Source organism: Choloepus didactylus, chromosome 1, assembly GCF_015220235.1.
Source record: "Choloepus didactylus isolate mChoDid1 chromosome 1, mChoDid1.pri, whole genome shotgun sequence".
Classification (NCBI taxonomy): Eukaryota; Metazoa; Chordata; class Mammalia; order Pilosa; family Megalonychidae; genus Choloepus; species Choloepus didactylus.
Genome location: NC_051307.1, coordinates 223,208,116 through 223,225,179, shown reverse-complemented (window position 1 = coordinate 223,225,179; position 17,064 = coordinate 223,208,116). Strand labels below are relative to the sequence as shown.

The following is a 17,064-nucleotide window of genomic DNA, read 5'->3' as shown; positions in this document are numbered from 1 at the left end:
TGTATACTTCAACCCCATGGTTTATAGAGTTGTCATTAAGTTTCTCAGCTATTTAACACAGATGTGCATTAAATAAAGTCTCACAAAACACCTTGGATACATTTTATTCTTCATATTTGGGTAAGCATACAAACTCTAGACCATGTCTATGTAATCATGGTGAGATCACGGTGCTCGAGATGAAGGCTGCAGGTTGGCAAACATTTTCTATGATCTATTTCTAATACATGGGAAATAAAGGGAAGAAAATAACAGAATACAAAAACTCATGCTGTCTTAATTCTAATATCTGTCTATAAAAGCATATGCTTGTAATACTTGCTACCTAAAATTTTTATGACCTGCACAAGCTGGTGATCACTCCCATTTTCATTGCTATTTTTAAAAGTCTTTTTTTGCTCAGTCATCTAAAGGTGCTTTTCAGATTTCCAAGAGATCAGCCATTATTGACTTCTTTGTGTCCTAAGGAATTAATAAAATGCACATTCATTTCCTTCTTTTTAGATGTTTCAGTTAAAAATTAACAATGAAAAAATATGGGAAATATTATCTTGGACACCTTTTTTTTCCATTATAACAACAAAAAATGTGCAATATAAACAGAACTCAAGTTTTGCTTTATTTTGTTTGTTTAGTAAATCTGTCACTAATAGAGGTTACCTAGCTGTAACCTCCTTAAAGAAGACAATACTAAGTTTGCAAATAACTGCTGGTGAAAACACACTACTAATAATTCAAAAATTTACAAAAATTTGACAAAATATTCTCCTAAACAGCAATCTTTATAATTGTAAACAAAGTATACACTGGTTTATCCAGTTTCCACTGCACATCAAACAGGCAGTAAAGTGATAGAGATCATCTTTGATTTTAAAAGAGTAATAATAAAGACTAAACTAATACTCCACACATTACAATCTTAGGGAATATTTTTGGAGGGGGATGCTAACACGAAACATCATCTACTTTTCATTTACTCATGTTAACTCGACACTTTACAGTGACTTTTTCCCTGTGAGATTACAGTTTTGTTGCTGTGCTATCCACTATCCTTTTATTTTCTTTTATTCCCCTAAAGAAATAAGTGTGATCCTTTTCTGATCAGTCTTCATAAACACACTTGAAACTTCAGACATAATAGGAGGGTGGTTTTCAGTTTCTGAGGCCCTCTCTCAGTAACCTCAGGGATGCTGTTTGATCTATACATGTGGACGGCCACAGATGGCTGGGTGACACCTGCACCTCCTATTTCAAATAACACAAATGGAAAGTAGGTCTGGACAAGGGAAAACTGCAACTGAATTTCTGCCATGACCCTACCACCAGGTCAACTACGCTTATTCCTTCACTTTACTGATATAGTCAGTGATTTTGTTGATGTTTTCTTCCTGCTGTTCCAGTGCATCCAGGACAATGCCCATTGGCGTCTTCTTCAAACCAATCCCCTCCATTTTATTCTCTATCTTGTTCTTGAGGTTCCGAAGTCTCAAAGACGCATGGATGAACATCACTACGGAGAAGTGAAACATGGTTAGCACCAAATCGACAGTTTCCTTTTTTCCCTATTTGATCCAGGTCTTCAATGGGTCTCGACTTATGCAAACTAGACTTTAGATGATAGTCTACATCAAGTCATATGTTAAGCACATGTTAAGCGTGATCTTAGTGTGAAAGAAAATGTATTCACCAGGAAGGACCATAATCTGGCAGCCATACTCTTTCCTTCATGCATTGGCATTATTCCCTGCAGATACTACTTATATGCCCTGAAATTCAAAGTGAATCAGTGCAATTCCAACCTACATGAAAATCAACTTACATAAGTTGATTTAGGTTTCACTTGTGTTACAAAAGATTTAACTTAAAAAAAATAAGTTTTATAGAACTTGTCTAGCCTAGTGTTTCCCAGATTTGCTTGATCATTAAGAGTACCTGAATTTGTTAAAAACCACAAATTACCAAGCCCTTCTCCTGAACCTTGTGGATGAGAACCTTAAAGGGATCGGGCCTGGGAATCTATTTTAAATGGGTATGTTAAGTGAGCTACACCAGTGATTTTCAAACTTCAGTGTACATACAACTCATCTGGAGAGCCTGTTGAACAGGGAAATTCCCAGTCTCCACCACCCAAAATGTACTTTTAAGACTGAGATAGGGGAAAAAAAAAAAAAAAGGTTCAGGTAGGGTTTTAACAATCACTATGCAGGATTCTGATGCTAATGACACTGAATTCTCATTTAGAGAAAAACTGATCTGCCTTTTATCTAGAGGTTCCCAAATGCCCAACAGAACCATCTGAGGAGCTTTCTAAAAATACAGAATCTTTGGGCTCCACTGTTGACCCACAGAATCAAGAACTCCAGGGGATGTTGCCAGGAAGTTTATATTTTTAGAAAGTATCCCAGATGATCCTCACAATCCCCAAGGTTTGGGAATCACTGCTTTTGTCCAATTTTTCTATTTTATAGATGAGTGAACTACAGCCCATAGAGGATGACTGGTTCAAATCACATGGCTGGTTCCCAGAAGGTCTAGAAATAGAAATCAGGACCTCTGATTCTGTACTTATGATACCTTTCATCACACTGGCTTGTCTTAGGCTGATGAAGAAAAGTACTAAAGTTAACTAGCAATTTGTTTAATCACGACAGAAACATTAAAATACAAAGCCCCCCCCCACCACCACCACACACACACGAGAAAAACCTGAAGGATAGTTTAAAAAGTCTGAATTTGCCAATTCAAATCTTTTGTCCAACAAAGGGTGGGATTCATCCATAAATATATGGGCTTAATCAAACAAAATCACAAATAAGCAAATTATTTTATTTAAAGGAATAAACACACAAGTAAAAATGCTATTAAAAATTAAAAGGATGTTCCTGTGTCTTGATACACTAGAATTCTAATCAGATTTCTGCTGATGACACTGGAATTGCACCTGTTCTTTATTTCAGATAAATAGTGTTTGGGTCTCAGTAAACACTGCATGTAAAATTTAGAAAGTATCTCTTCACCAGAATCAGAGTATCTGGAATCTATATTTTGGGCCTATTATTCCCAAGGACTAATTATGATCTTCTAAGTAAGTAGAGAGTAAATAGTTTACTTCCAAATGATGAATAAATTCATTCCTGTGTCAGGACAATAAGAATGGCATTTAAAGTTTGAGGACAAACTCTAGCACTGGACAGGCTATACCACTTTCCTGCTGTGGGACCTTGGGAGTTTTATCTCTGTTGTCTACTGATGTGCCCCTTACAAATGTCTGGCACACAGCATGCGTCCAATAAATATTTGTGGAATTATGGAACCATTAGGTCTCGGCCTGCTGTTCTAGAGAGTTCTCATGGTTTTGCAGATATGCCAACACATAAAAGAAATGGGCTATGTAACCGCTGTTCAACAACTGGTCCTACCTTTTGGATGACATAAGGAAAAGAAAGTCTGTTAACTTACATAGCAAAGGAAAGGTGATGCCAAACACAAAGACCATGACTCCCCCAAACATGGATATGAGGAAATAGCTGGCTAACATGACCACCATGACAAACGTCGTGGGGTACCGCTTCTTCATCTGGCGGAGGATGTCTTTATTGTGGGCCGCCCACACAAACCCCGTGAACACCAGCACTACCACGATTCCTCCAAGGATCATGTTGAAGGGACTCAAGAACCTGGAGCACAGAAAAAAAGGGAGACCCAATCAGCTCCAGGAGGAGGAGGAGCAGCAGTAAATAGATGTATAAGGTACTTACTAAGCACTTTATCTAAATTGTTTCATTTGATTCTCATAGCCTTATGAGGTAGACTCTATTGATTCATTTCTCAAATGAAGAAACTGAGGCACAGAGAGGTTAGAAAATGGCGGAGCCAAGAGTCATACCCATCAAACTAGTCAGTCCATCTCACTAGAGGCTCACAATTCTAAAAGTCTAAAGTTTTATTGGAGGGGTTATATTTAGCTTTTGTATATGGTGGGCTCTAGTACACATTAGGTTGTATTTTCTTAGCTCTAAGGTCTTGTTTAAATCATCATAGAAGTTGCCATGATAGATGAATGAAGGAAAGAGATCACACAATGGCCTCCATGGGCCAGAATCTACAGGCCAGATCCAATCTACAGGCACATTTTTGCTTGGTTTGTATAGTGTTTTAAATGCATTTACTTGAATACCAATGTGAAATAAATAAATAAATAGAACAAACTTGGGATTTCTTGCTTCTTTCCAGAATGCCCATAAAAACATTAATACATGACACATATAATTCAAACTTTTTCTGTTTTTCTCCGGAAAAATAAAGCAGACATCTAGATTGAATGTCTAAATAAAGCCCAGGACAAAGAACAGTGAAAAATCCATGCCTAATAAAGCAATTCCAAATTTGCTTTTCACCTGTTCTTGTTGCTCATGTTCAAGGGAAAAGAAAAGGGCAAGAAGTCCTATAGAACTGGTTTTAGCTTGCAACACCCAACCACAATCTATAATTAGAAAGGAACCAAGTTGCCAAGCCGGAAAAAGTGAACAAAGTTACTCAGAGCAGAAATGATTTTCTTCTGCATGCTGCTTATACACAATTCCATTCTAAGCAATGGTGAAGTGCACACCCATGCCCTGGCACCCACTTATACGTGGAGCAAAATAAAACACACACACGGCCCTCCAGAGTAATTTCATTTGCCAGTGAGTGCAGGAATTCAGGAACCAGTGCTTGTCTGAGTAAAGCTTTTAATCAACAGTTGGGCGGTTAGTCACACCAGTCACAGTAAACCTCAAGAACCTTTAGGACAAAACTTTCCATAAATATACCACACATCTTTCATGTGAGCTGGGCTCTGCTGGATCGAGTTTCATTTACTGATAGTCCACAAATGAGAGAGAGAGAGGGAAAGGGAGGGAGGGAGAAAGGGTAGAGAGAAGGGCAAGGGGAAAGGGGAAGGGGGAGGAGGAGAGAGGAGAAAGAAACAACACTTGATTTTCTGTCCTTGGTGGAAATGTGACCTCTCTGAACAGGTCACATGCCTCTTCTTTACAGCACTTAGCACAGTGGCAGTTTTAAATTTATTTGAATGAGTCTTGGATAAATGTCACTGTCCTCCACAAGAGTGCAACTGAAAAACTTTAAATATGTTTTTCTATTGTGAGTTAATATATATGTGTGTGTGTGTAATATATATGTATATATATATTCCATTCCAATGAATAAACCTTTTCCTATAATAGTTAAAAATTCTAGGAGTCACTATGGATGTAAAAAGGTTTAGAATCCCTTCATAGACTTCTTAAGCATAGTCTTCAAAGATGAATAAGTTCAGTACCTTATGCAGATGAACAAATGGAGGCCCAGAGAAGTCAAGTATTCAAAATATTCAAAGGGATCCAGGGAGACAAAGCAAAAAAAAAAAAAAAAGGTACCCATTGATGTAATTGTGACAGCAATGCACAATATAACCCATTCTGAATTGTTAACCACCTTTAGGGATTTTTTTTTTCCCACCGGGATTCTTCCACTTGGGTAACTAAGAATCATCCTGGGAAATCCACAGCATCTCGTTTCTCTCTGAAGGAAGATGGCTATTAGCGGGTTTCAACATACATCCTAATCTTGCCAACGTGATTCAGCTACTCTATCTATAGTTTCAACACAAGTTGCTGTAAGGAAAAAAATCCTGGTCAATCACAGAATTTTAGAGCTAGGAGGGATCTTGAAAACCGACCTTATTTTATGTATAAGCAAACTAAGGAATAGACAGTTTAATAAATTTGTCCAAAGCCACCAATTGCAAAGTTGGCGATAAATAATCAGCAAAACAGAGATCATCAGATCACCTCAAGTGCACATTTGATAACTCCTGTTATGCTGCAATGCCAATAAAAACAAAAGAGGCAGCAAAATGTTTCCTTAGCAGCTTTGCACTGAATTCCGGTTTTCTAACTCGAAATGCTATTTCTGAAGTGTGGTTCTCATGGAAGCCTGACTCACCAAAAAAGGGGAACAACAATTTACTCACAGAGGACTTCTCTAAATTGATGTTTTTCTACAGTCCTTAAACAGCCAGAGGGATCATTGCAAACATAAATCTACCCCATCACTTTTCTTGCGTCTTAATTGCTTTTAAAAAAAGACAGAACTCCTTACACATTCTACAAGGCCCTTGCTTGCCACTGAGGCCAGGGCTACCCAACAGAGCTGTGCAGTTTGTACCCAGAACAAGGAGGCCTGGCTAAAGGGGTGTGGGGTGAGTAGGGCTAGGACATAGCCCATTTTGGTTCAGGCTGCCTCTGCTAGGAGTAACGGTGTCTTTACTAATTAGCATGAGGGAACCCTCTGGGCTAGCAGCGTCCTGTATCTGCCAGCTTTCTCAGGCCATCTCCTCTTGACTCTAAATTCCATCCCCTTGGAGCTCCTATCAATCCTTAGAATTCACTCTGCCTCCGGCCATCACAGGCCTGTGTATAAGCTCTCTGCGTGATTCACCCCTACTTCCTTCAAATTTCAGGTTAATCAGCCTTTTCTCGGAGAAGGCCTGCCCACTCTCTCTGCCCAGGTCACATGTCTCTTCTTTACAGCACTTAGCACAGTGGCAGTTTTAAATTTATTTGAATGAGTCTTGGATAAATGTCACTGCCCTCTACTAGAGTGCAAGCTCTGTGAGGCCAGAGAGCGTGACATTTTTATCTCCAGCATTTGGCACAGTGCTTGGCAGAGAGTAGGTATTTAATAAATGCTTGTTGAAAGAAAGAAAAAAAAAAAAAAGTAAGAGTCTAGCACATTTTAGTGTGATTTAAATAAGGCCAACAAGTTTCTGTGGAAACAAATTAAGTGACTTGAGATTTATGTTAGACAAATTACTTATTTTCATATTACACTAAATATTCTGAGTAAATAGTCCCTATCCTTATTCCTTCACAGGGTTGTGATGAAAGGAACAAAAAACCAAAAGCACCAAAAAACATCTAAATCCCTATGCAAATGTAAGGGATAATTATTATGAAGTGATCAGATAAGGTGAAAGGGCAGTTTGGCTTGCCAGAAGGTGGAAACTTTGTAAGCTCTTTGCTAACCGAGGCTGGGGGCCTGGGAGGGAGAGGGGAGACTAGCTCTTTTGTGACAGAAAGGTTAGAGTAACCTACCTTTGAGACTTTCCTGATGGAGTGAATTAGGAAAGCCCATAGTATTTATTGCATAATCACCCTGTATTGAATATTTATTGCATCCTGGGTGCTGGTCACCACCAAACTTAAACACATGTCCAAACTACTCAGGGTATTTGTGGCAGTTGCCATGTTAAATGTATTTGTATTAAAACTAAGACATACCTTATAAACCTCCATGTTTTCTTTTGCTTTTATCAAGCTGTTATTTTTTTGTTTGTGCTCATTTTAGTTTTAATAAACAACAGGTTGGATAGGGGTTAGAAGCCATAAATGTGACACTTACCACAGCAATGTAACTTCACATAATACTCTGTGTACAAGTCTCTGATTAGATTGCAGCAAATCTTTTTTAAACATTTTATGATGGAAATTTCTAACATACAGAAAAGTGGAGAGAATGCTATAACAAACCCTCATGTACTGATCACTGCCTTCAACAGTTAGGAACCCGTGGTTATCCTCACAAACCATATTTTGGAACTAAAGTGGAAAGATCATCTATTTGTTTACAAACTGTTATTCCTGAATACTTGTCACATGGCAAGTTCTCACACAGCTGTGGAGAGAAGACAGGCGTTGGACATATGCTATGGAACCTGGGGACACACAAACTCGCCTCCCACAAGAAATTTCCTAATCTGCTTACCTTGCACTAACACCTAATTACTGTATTCTCATTTGTTCCTCTGAGCAAGAAGCAGCAGCATTGATGGACTATGAAGCAGGTTAGTAGAAATGGGAAGCAAAGCTTCAGTTTTTTATTCCAAATGGCTTTCTGCCTTCTAGATGTCTCTATTAGCAAATGCTCCATGGAGGGAAGGCCAGAAAACCGTATCTGTAAATGCCTGCAGAACCAAGAGGCAATCTGTACGTTTTGTTTAAGATCATAGGCATGAAAGGGTTCCCTGAAACAGGAAGCCAAACCCACTGGAAGACACAATGGTGGGTGTTAAAGAGTAAGTATTCTGAAGGTGAGCAATAAAGGGTAGAATTTATTTGTCCAAATGAAAAATAAGAAAATTTCCTCAATTTAGTATTAAGTGGATAGGTCAAGTTCATCTTTTAGAATTGGATTCTGCCTTCTAAGAAAGCAGGTCATGAATGCAACAAATGCTCATTTATTTGTACAGCTACTCTGAATCACTGTAAATCTTTATCTGGGGAAAAGAGATGGAAACCACCAACCCAAGGTAAACAGTGGCAGAGAATTTAAAAAAAAAAAAAAAAAGTGGGGGCAGGAGCAAGAAGTCAAGAAGATCAGGGTTACATAAATAGTCTCAGAAAATGATTTAACAAGAAATCCTTATTAGATGAAGACTTTTTAGATTGTACTGAGTGTTGATAGAACTCTTACAGTTTTTTACTCATAACAAACACATAACCACTGGGTAAGACATATGCCAGCATTCCAAGTGCTCTGCCTCAGGTGTAAATAAAGGGGATTTGGAAAGACTGGTTGGAGCTGTATTCCTGCCTGTATCCTCAGAGGCTAGACAGTGTTTGGCACCTAGTAGATGCTCAGTAAATATACGTTTGAGTAGAAGGCTTCTGCTGCAGGCAAGGATGAGTAAAACTTAGCCCTTCCCCTATTCACATGCTTAACGTGTCCCCCATTCCCATTACCAGAGACTTCGGCAATCTGGAATCATAATGTACAGGGGAGATCTGTTAAGCCAGGTCAGAAAGAATGTGTGTTTATGTAGATGAATATTTTTGTAAGCTTGCTATGCTGTGTAAATATTATTTTGTCCAATGCCATCTTTTCTCTAGACTCTAAACTCCATGAAGGCAGGAATTACAGCTGTCTTATTCTCTGATGTAGCTCCTAGCACAGTGCCTGAAAAGTTGGTAAGTGCTTCCTACTCTTTGTTGAATGAAGCAACACAAAGAAGAGCAATACTGTAGAACTGTTGTTAAAGCTGAATAACCTCAAGATTATTCAAGGCTGTAGCAAACAACAACAACAACAACAACAACAACAAACTGCAATTAAAATCATCTGCAAATGTTTAATACATTCACATCCAGGGCATCACAGAACTCTCTTGTCCTTTTCTTCCTCTGCCTGTTGGAAACTTGGTTCTTCATCCTTGCAGAGTTAAAAGGTGGAAACAATCTGACCATTTCTTAATACCACATGCTGGTAGCCAAAGGCCTAGAACACATTATGAGACCACACCCATTCTGAAAAGATTACAGTAATACATTTTTCAAATTTAGAATTGCCAGCCTTTCAGAGCCCTTACCATCTCAAGTAACTGAAAGCATAAAGTGGCAACTACAGTTTCCACCCTCTTGTAACACTCCACAGGCAGAACTATCAGGTCACAGTGGTGGAGAGGTACTTTAGCCAAGAAAACATGGGCTCATTCATTCAGCAGATACATTGTGCTGTCTTAAGGTGAAGACATGAAGGTACACAAATGATATGCAGCAGAGGCATTTAAATACTTGCAAATTCTGTGCATGGATGGTGCTTCTGAGGCCATATGGGGCAATATGAGTTCAGATGGCAGGGAGGAATTTGTGAAAATAAGACAAGCACAATAATGAAAATGTTGTGGGAATGACATATTTGGTTGAATTTGGTTAAGAGCTTTAGAAAATTTGCAATAGGGTTTAATGGAAAAATATTCCATTGCATATCAATAAACCAAACCACTATTAGCAGTTTTGGTTCCAATTAGCTATAAGACCTCATGCCTTTATATTTCTGAAAGTTGAGCAGTTTGATGGGATCAGTGCTTCTCAACTTCATCTTGGGGGTGTGTATCGGAATCACTTGGGAAAAATAAATACAGATACTGGGATCCAGACAATAACTATATATTTAGAATCTCTGAAGGGGACACTTGGACATATAGACATATTAAAATTTTCTCAGTGTTTCTTTTGAATCAGACCAGATCAGTGCTTCTCAAATTTTAATGTGCCTATGAATCATTTGGGAATCTTGTAAAAATGCAGATTCTGACCCAGCAGGTCTGGGATGGGGCCTGAGAGTCTTCATTTCTAAAAGCTCCCAGGTGAAACAGATGCTGTCAGTCCATGGTCCACACTGTGAATAGAATAAATTGCTCCAGCTCGAATCTTCTGGCATTCTATTAGGCACATAGAAATTCTTGTCCACAACTAGAATGTCTCACATGATTAGTACTTAAATTGAAAGTGCATTTAGGTGTTGCCTTTTCACTTTGAAAATCAAGGCAGAGGCTTCTAATGCTGTGAGTGATGTGAAAATACTATCTACTGCCAACATGACTCATTTTAAGGATGGAGAAGGTAAACCACTTAGACATTTCTCCTTTCTTGATTTAAAGGACTGTTGCGGTTTGCTAAAGCTGCTGAAATGCAATATACCAAAAATGGGTTGGCTTTTACAAAGGTATTAGCGTAGAATTTTACAATTCTAAGACCATGAAAATGGCCAAATTAAGGCATCAAAAAGAGGATAACTTCTCTGAAGAAAGGCTGCTGGCCTCTGGGACACCTCTGCCACATGGGAAGGCACGTGGCTTGTGTCTGCTGGTCCTTCACTCCTGGGTTTCGTTGCTCTCAGCTTCTGGTTCAGTGGCCTCCTCTCTGAGCATCTGTGTGTCCTCTCTTAGCATCTCCAGGGCACTTCTCTCTCTATGTGCTCTCCCCAAATGTCTCTGCCTTTTATCGTCTCATAAAGGACTTCAGTAAAGGATTAAGACCCTTTTTGAATGGGCTGGGTCACATCTCAATTGTACCAAAAGTTCCCATCCACAATAGGTCTGTTCCCACAGGGATGGACTGAAAGAACATGATGTTTTCTGAGGTACATAAAATCTCCAAACCATAAGAAGGACCCAAAGCTATTTCCATCAAAGCACACATTTACTAACTTGTTTTTCTTGCTCTGCCTTCTAAATCATTCAATCTCTTCTGAAATAATGCCTGAATCCCAAAAGGAAATTCAAGTCTTCAAGGGAAGCAAAGTTCTAAAAGAAACTCCAAGTTGCAATTACGGTAAAACCACTCAAGTGTATCCATCATCTAATACTTGTGTCTAAGAGAGCACAAGTTATGAGAATTTTAAATATGCCTGTAAGCTAGGATTTAATAGATTAATAACAGCAGCTAATGTTGGAGTGTTATTGTTTGCTAGGCTTTAATGCACTTTATATGAATTAAGTCATTTGATTCCTATTTTATAATACTGGAACTCCAGTGCAAGTGAACTTTTAAGCAGAAAGCAAATGCCAAAATACTGTTAAAAAAAAAAAAAAAAAAAAGGCTGAGTCTGAAGAAACCATAAAGTCTTCCAGGAAGACTAATAATAGAATGATAGTGTAACAAATTTAATAAATTAACGCTAACACATGATCAAAGCTGAGCAAACTTCAAATGCACGCCATTCTTACATTTCATTAAACGTAAGGAGATAAAGTCATGTAATGCCAGGGGCTATTTTTTTTGTAACTTGTTATGAAGCAACTTGCATTCAGTGAGTGGTGATGTTGAGGAATCATCATGCTTTTCCATGGCCCCCGGAGAACATGTGGCAATGTCTGGAGACATTTTTGATTGTGACAACTGGGGCAGGAGTGTGTGCTACTGGCATCTAATAAGTAGAGGGCAGGGATGTTGCCAAACACCATACAATACACAGGACAGCTCCCCACAACAAAGAATTACATGGTCCAAAATGTCAGTAGTGTTGAGGTTGAGGAACCATGCAATTTTTTCACCAAAATTCCACAAGGGCAATACAAATTAGTGAAGAGTATGAATTAAAAACTTTTTAAATTGAAATTTTACACAGATGTGGTAATCCTAACCAATATGTAGCATAGTGCCTTCAATACTGACCCACTTAGAATCACTTTAAGAGCATGTCATTGCTGTGTGCTGGCATGCTGCTATGTGCCTCAAAATAATTTGCTCCCTTAAGTAGGTTAAAAGTTGCCTCTGCGATCATGCTGAGGCCTTACATTCATTTATTCACTCTTGGCAGATCAACTAAGCATGTGCTACATAGCAGGCCTTGGGGATACAGAGAATAAAATAACAACCACCACTACAACAAGAAAAGGAAAAAAATCTTCACAAGCAAAACCTACAGATTCTGACCTCAAGGAGGCTACACTCTAAAGTGTAAACAAGTGAACAGACAACTTAAAAACCTGTGGGATATCAAAGAAAAACAAGATTGTTATGGATTTAAGAGTTTAATTTTAAGCCCCACAGTAAACACAAAGAAATTATCAGAGAATATTACCATAGAGATGAAAAGTAGAGTATGGGTTAAGAGAAATGGGGGAAGAGGCAATGGGGAGTTAAGAAATGAGTGTAGGGTTGCTGTTTGAGGTGAAGGGAAATGTCTAGTAATGGATGGTGGGAAGGTGATCGCATTACAACATTCTAAATGTGATTAATCCCACTAATGGAATGCTAGGGAGGGGGTGGAATGGGAAGATTTAGGGCTGTATATATGTTTTCCACAATTGAGAAAGAAAAAATAAAGACAGTCTAAATAGATGACAATTGAATGCCAAGGATGATCCTGGATGGGATCTGAGGATGGAGGACAGGAGGCTCAAAGGGACACAGTTGAGACATAAGGAAAAAAGGAAATATAGAATGTAGTTTGTGTCATGTTGAATCTCTTGTACTTCTTTAGCTGCGCTTAATGGATTGCATAAAAGAATGTTCTTGTTCATGGGAATTGTATATGTGAATTATAGTGTTTTGTTCAAGGATGTGTGCAGCTAGCTCCCATATGTTCAGAAGACAGAGCAATAGATGATGGATTGATAGGGAGGGAGGCAGGGAAAGAATAGTGGTGTGACAACATGTTAAAGTTAATGGATCGGGATATCGGGGGGGGTCAGGGATTCAGGAGTTCTGTGTATGGGGTTTGTATAGTTTTTTGCAACTGTTCCTATAACTTTGAATATATTTCAAAAAAAAAATGTAAACAAACAAACAAACAAAAAAAAAACAAAAAAAAAAAACCTGTGGGATAAGTACCAGCCAAGATGTAGGCACAGGTGAGGGACTCAATTCAGACAAGGGAGTGAGACAGAAGGGAGAATGTTTCCTCAAAGAAGTGGGTCCCAAGGTTGAGTCCTGCAGGAGAAAACAGGAGTGGGTGAGGAAATTGGGGACTGGAGTGTAGGTGGATGGAGCCACTGTCATAAAAGAATGCAGTCTAAATTCTCAGAATCTCTATGACAACACTAATAATGATTAAAAGTGATAAGTAACATTTGTGGAGCAAAAATGGGGAGCCCAGAATGTCCTGAAAGCCTCACCTATATTAACTCATTTAATTCTCACAGCAGCCCTATCTTAATAGGTATATTATTTAATCCCATTTTACAGACAAGGATCTGAAGGCGCAGGACAATTCAGTAACTTGCCAAAGGTCACTCAGTTAGTGATGACAGTCACTCGACTATGGAAAGCTAAAACTCTTAATCACTACCTTATACCACCTGACGAGGCAGAAGATAGTGGCAACAGTCTCGAAAAGAGCTATCCAGCTAAAAGACTTAGCCAGGTAATTTTACGAGGCACAGTAGACAGCCTTCTGAGGGAGCCACCTGCTGTTACACCATGCTGTTGAGATGAAGACCAAACTCCTAAGCATAGATTCCCAACCTCACCTTCATCAGTCCCCCCATTTACAGACTTCTGTATACTAAACCCTCTATCTCCATCTTTGTAGGCAGCTCCTTTAGTGGTTTTGGGCCTAGATACATCCACCACCGTCTTCTCTCTCCCTTCCTGCAATCTGAAGAGCCAGTCCTACTATCCTCACCCAAAGTAGTTTTCATCAATATAAGAGTGTTCAGAGCTAAGGTTAGAGCCCATCTACAATGCTCTTGAGGCCCCTTCTCACCAGCAGCAGATGGAAGAATAATCTTGGAACACAGTTATTTCCCCAGCATCACCCAGGCCACATTTCTTACACGCTCTACCCAGTCATCACAAGGAATATCAGATGCCTGTAGAGGATCCAGATAAAACAGCCTCGGCCACTACTCTCACTCACCCATCTACTAACAGCACAAAAGGGGGTAGTTCACTTTAGAATGAGAAATGTTGTACAATCAATTTTTCTTCCAGCTTTGAGAAACTATAGATTCTAAACCTCGTGACTCATAGGAAGATGGCATAGTAACTAAGAACACAATCCTCAGTCTGTGACTCTGGGTTAAATATTTAACACTTCTGAGCCTCAGGTATAATGATAACAATAACAATAACAACAATAATAATAATAATTTAGTCATTGGGATGTTTGAGGTGATTCACCCTTTCCCTCATTCTCAACCAAGTTTGGGTTTTCTCCTTTTTCTCCCCCAGCCAGCTCACTCTTTCCCTTGGTGTTTGCTCTGAAACTGAAATAGGTACTTCTTTAGTGACAAGTGAATCCTTTGTAATGTCAGAGGGTGGCTTTTTCTTTAAAGATGTGTAGGAGACAATCAGCAAGATATATAACATCACCACCCCACCCTGCAAAAGTGAGAGAAGCATTATCTTTAAAGGATGAGGTATAAGGAAAGGTGGTTTCTCAGGAAGCTGTGTGTGTCTGTGTGTGTGAGAAATATTATATAACTCACATTTTAATATCAGGTATTTAAGAGGCCTTCAGATACGCTGAGCTTGGGAAGTGAAGACAAAGTGACCACACCTGGTATCTCCTGGAGAAAAAGCTAGGGGACCCTGTTGGAGGTGGGGCAGCCCTCACCCACATTGGGAGATGCGTCACTAGGTAACAACCCACCCTCTTGCTCCCAAACTGAGCTTCCCTGTCTAGTGTGGGAGGTACTAGGTGAGGAAACCAAGAAAGCGTGTTGCCACTTGGATGCCCTTTGTACACAACCAGAAAGTCTGAGCCCGGGTACACACCCTGTGGCCCCAAGCCTCCCAGGGTGGTGCCGTCCCCCACCAGCCCCCTTATAAGGTTACACTACTTTCCTCTTTCTTCTTATTTTAAAAGACGGAGGCACTGCAAATACCTCCTCAAACCCTCCCAGGAAGAGACTGATCGCACACAGAAAAAAAAGGCAATTTTCCCTGTCCGAGGCTGGCAATTTTTCCCCCAACCCCTCACCCCTAGGCTCCCCAGATTATTCAGCCCGAAGCGCAAAAAAGGGGATTCCCAGATCGCTGCGGGCCTCGCCCAGCAGCAATGTCCACTGACTTGGCCTCTTGTAGAATTGTCAGGGGCGGCGCCGGGTGTGGAGAGGGTCCTCTTAATCCCGGGGATCTTGCGCCCTGCGACCCCTCTGCGCTGATCCCGGGTGGGGGGACCCCACTTACACCCACAACGGAGATCATCATGGCAGCCACCACCAGGTAGTTGGTTCTGGTAATACAGCAGGTTGCTCACCACGCGGTTGTTCCATTTGGAAATGTCCCTGAAGTCCGGCCGGGCGAAGCGGTCAGAGCCCGGGAAGAAATCGTCCCAGGCGCGGAGCGGGGCGATTTGCACGTCCATGTCTCTCGGCTTCATCCTTCTTCGTCTCCGGAATGTGGCGGCGGTCGGGCGGCGGCAAACGATCAGCTGAGTTGGCTTAAAGACGCGACTGAGGCTCTCCGGCTCGGTCAACTCTGGCGGTTGGCAGGCAGCGGAGCAAAGAAAATTGGGAACGGGCGGGCGTTATTGCTCTTCTTCAATTCTTGATTGGCTCTAATGGTTGCTTGCAGGAGAACAGGGGTCCCGTGACGGAAGCAAAGGACAAAAACTGCAGAATAGAGATGAAAATGACAGAAGCAACCAGCGGAAATCCCTGTCTAAGGCGAAGGGGCAACGCCTTCCTTTGCAGTCAGAATAAAACTGCTCTTGCTCCCTTTGAAATACCCTTTTTGCGTATTTAACGTAGAGGTGCGTTCTCTACCTTAGGGAAAAATTCTGGGCCTCTGGTTCAGATCCAAACTAACTGAAATGGAATGGAAGCCACTGTAGTGAGACTGGAGGATGAGCTGGTTTGAAAACCAAGTAGTTACTAAACTCTGAACATCTGAATGCAATTTCATGTTGTTGGTTTTTTTTTTTTTTTTTTCTTTCTGTTTCACTATGAGTCACTAGAGCTGAAATCAGATTGGCAAAATGAGAAGAAGGACGTACAGAACGGAAAGGGTGGTTTGTTCATTCGCTTCTCTGTTCTCTCTGGGGCAAAATTATTGAGGTTGCTGTGCCATTCTGATAAGTGGGGCGCACTGGTCACTTCAGCCTTCAGCTAGGCATGTTGTTTACATCTTTAAAGAAAACAATTGTCTGCAGTGAACCTAGTATTTTCTGGGGCAGAATCTGGTACAAACCACTCTAGAAGAAGAACTTTTTTGGTTTTAAAATCCCCATATTTGGGGACAACTTTCTCTAAGGGAGCTCAGTATCTTAACAGATAAGATGATAGCTTTTAATCCCAACCCAAAAAAGAACTGGCTAGAAACATCTATTCCTTGTAAATTTCTTTCTAAGGATTCCAAAGGGTCAGTTCTTTTCAGTTAAGGGGGTTCTTAATAGAGTAAACCTCCTTTTAATCTTGAATGCAGGAGAAAAAAAGTATTGGTTAATTGCACAGTGTGGTAAGCAGAATTCTAAGATGACAGAGTTTAACATAACAGTCTCTGAATCTGCAAGTGGTACTTAAAAAAAAATGAATTCAGTCTACTCTGATCACCAATTTTAAAAAAATTGGAAAGCAATGAAATATACCTAATATGAAGTCTAGAAAATGTAATTTAATTTTTCCTTGATGATTCAGAAAGCAATGAAGGAGTTTACTGTGCCTCTAAGAATCACTACTATCTGCTGGTTTGGGAACTCTTGATGATTGAATTGAACTGTACTAAGATATATCCTAGGTGCTGCTTTTGGAATAAAGTTTAAAATGTGAATATGTTTTTGAGTGCTTCTGTTTTC

The 17,064-nt window shown here is 39.9% G+C and overlaps 1 protein-coding gene across 1 annotated transcript; it reads right to left on the bottom strand.

Annotated features, from left to right (window-relative positions):
• Positions 1 to 88: 88 nt before the first annotated feature.
• Positions 89 to 15,906, bottom strand: ARL6IP5 (ADP ribosylation factor like GTPase 6 interacting protein 5). Its single transcript, XM_037800139.1, is given in 4 exon segments — positions 89 to 1,510; positions 3,460 to 3,678; positions 15,461 to 15,503; positions 15,505 to 15,906. Coding segments are annotated over 4 exon segments (582 nt in total). The 5' UTR covers positions 15,652 to 15,906; the 3' UTR covers positions 89 to 1,337.
• Between the last annotated feature and the right edge of the window lie 1,158 nt (positions 15,907 to 17,064).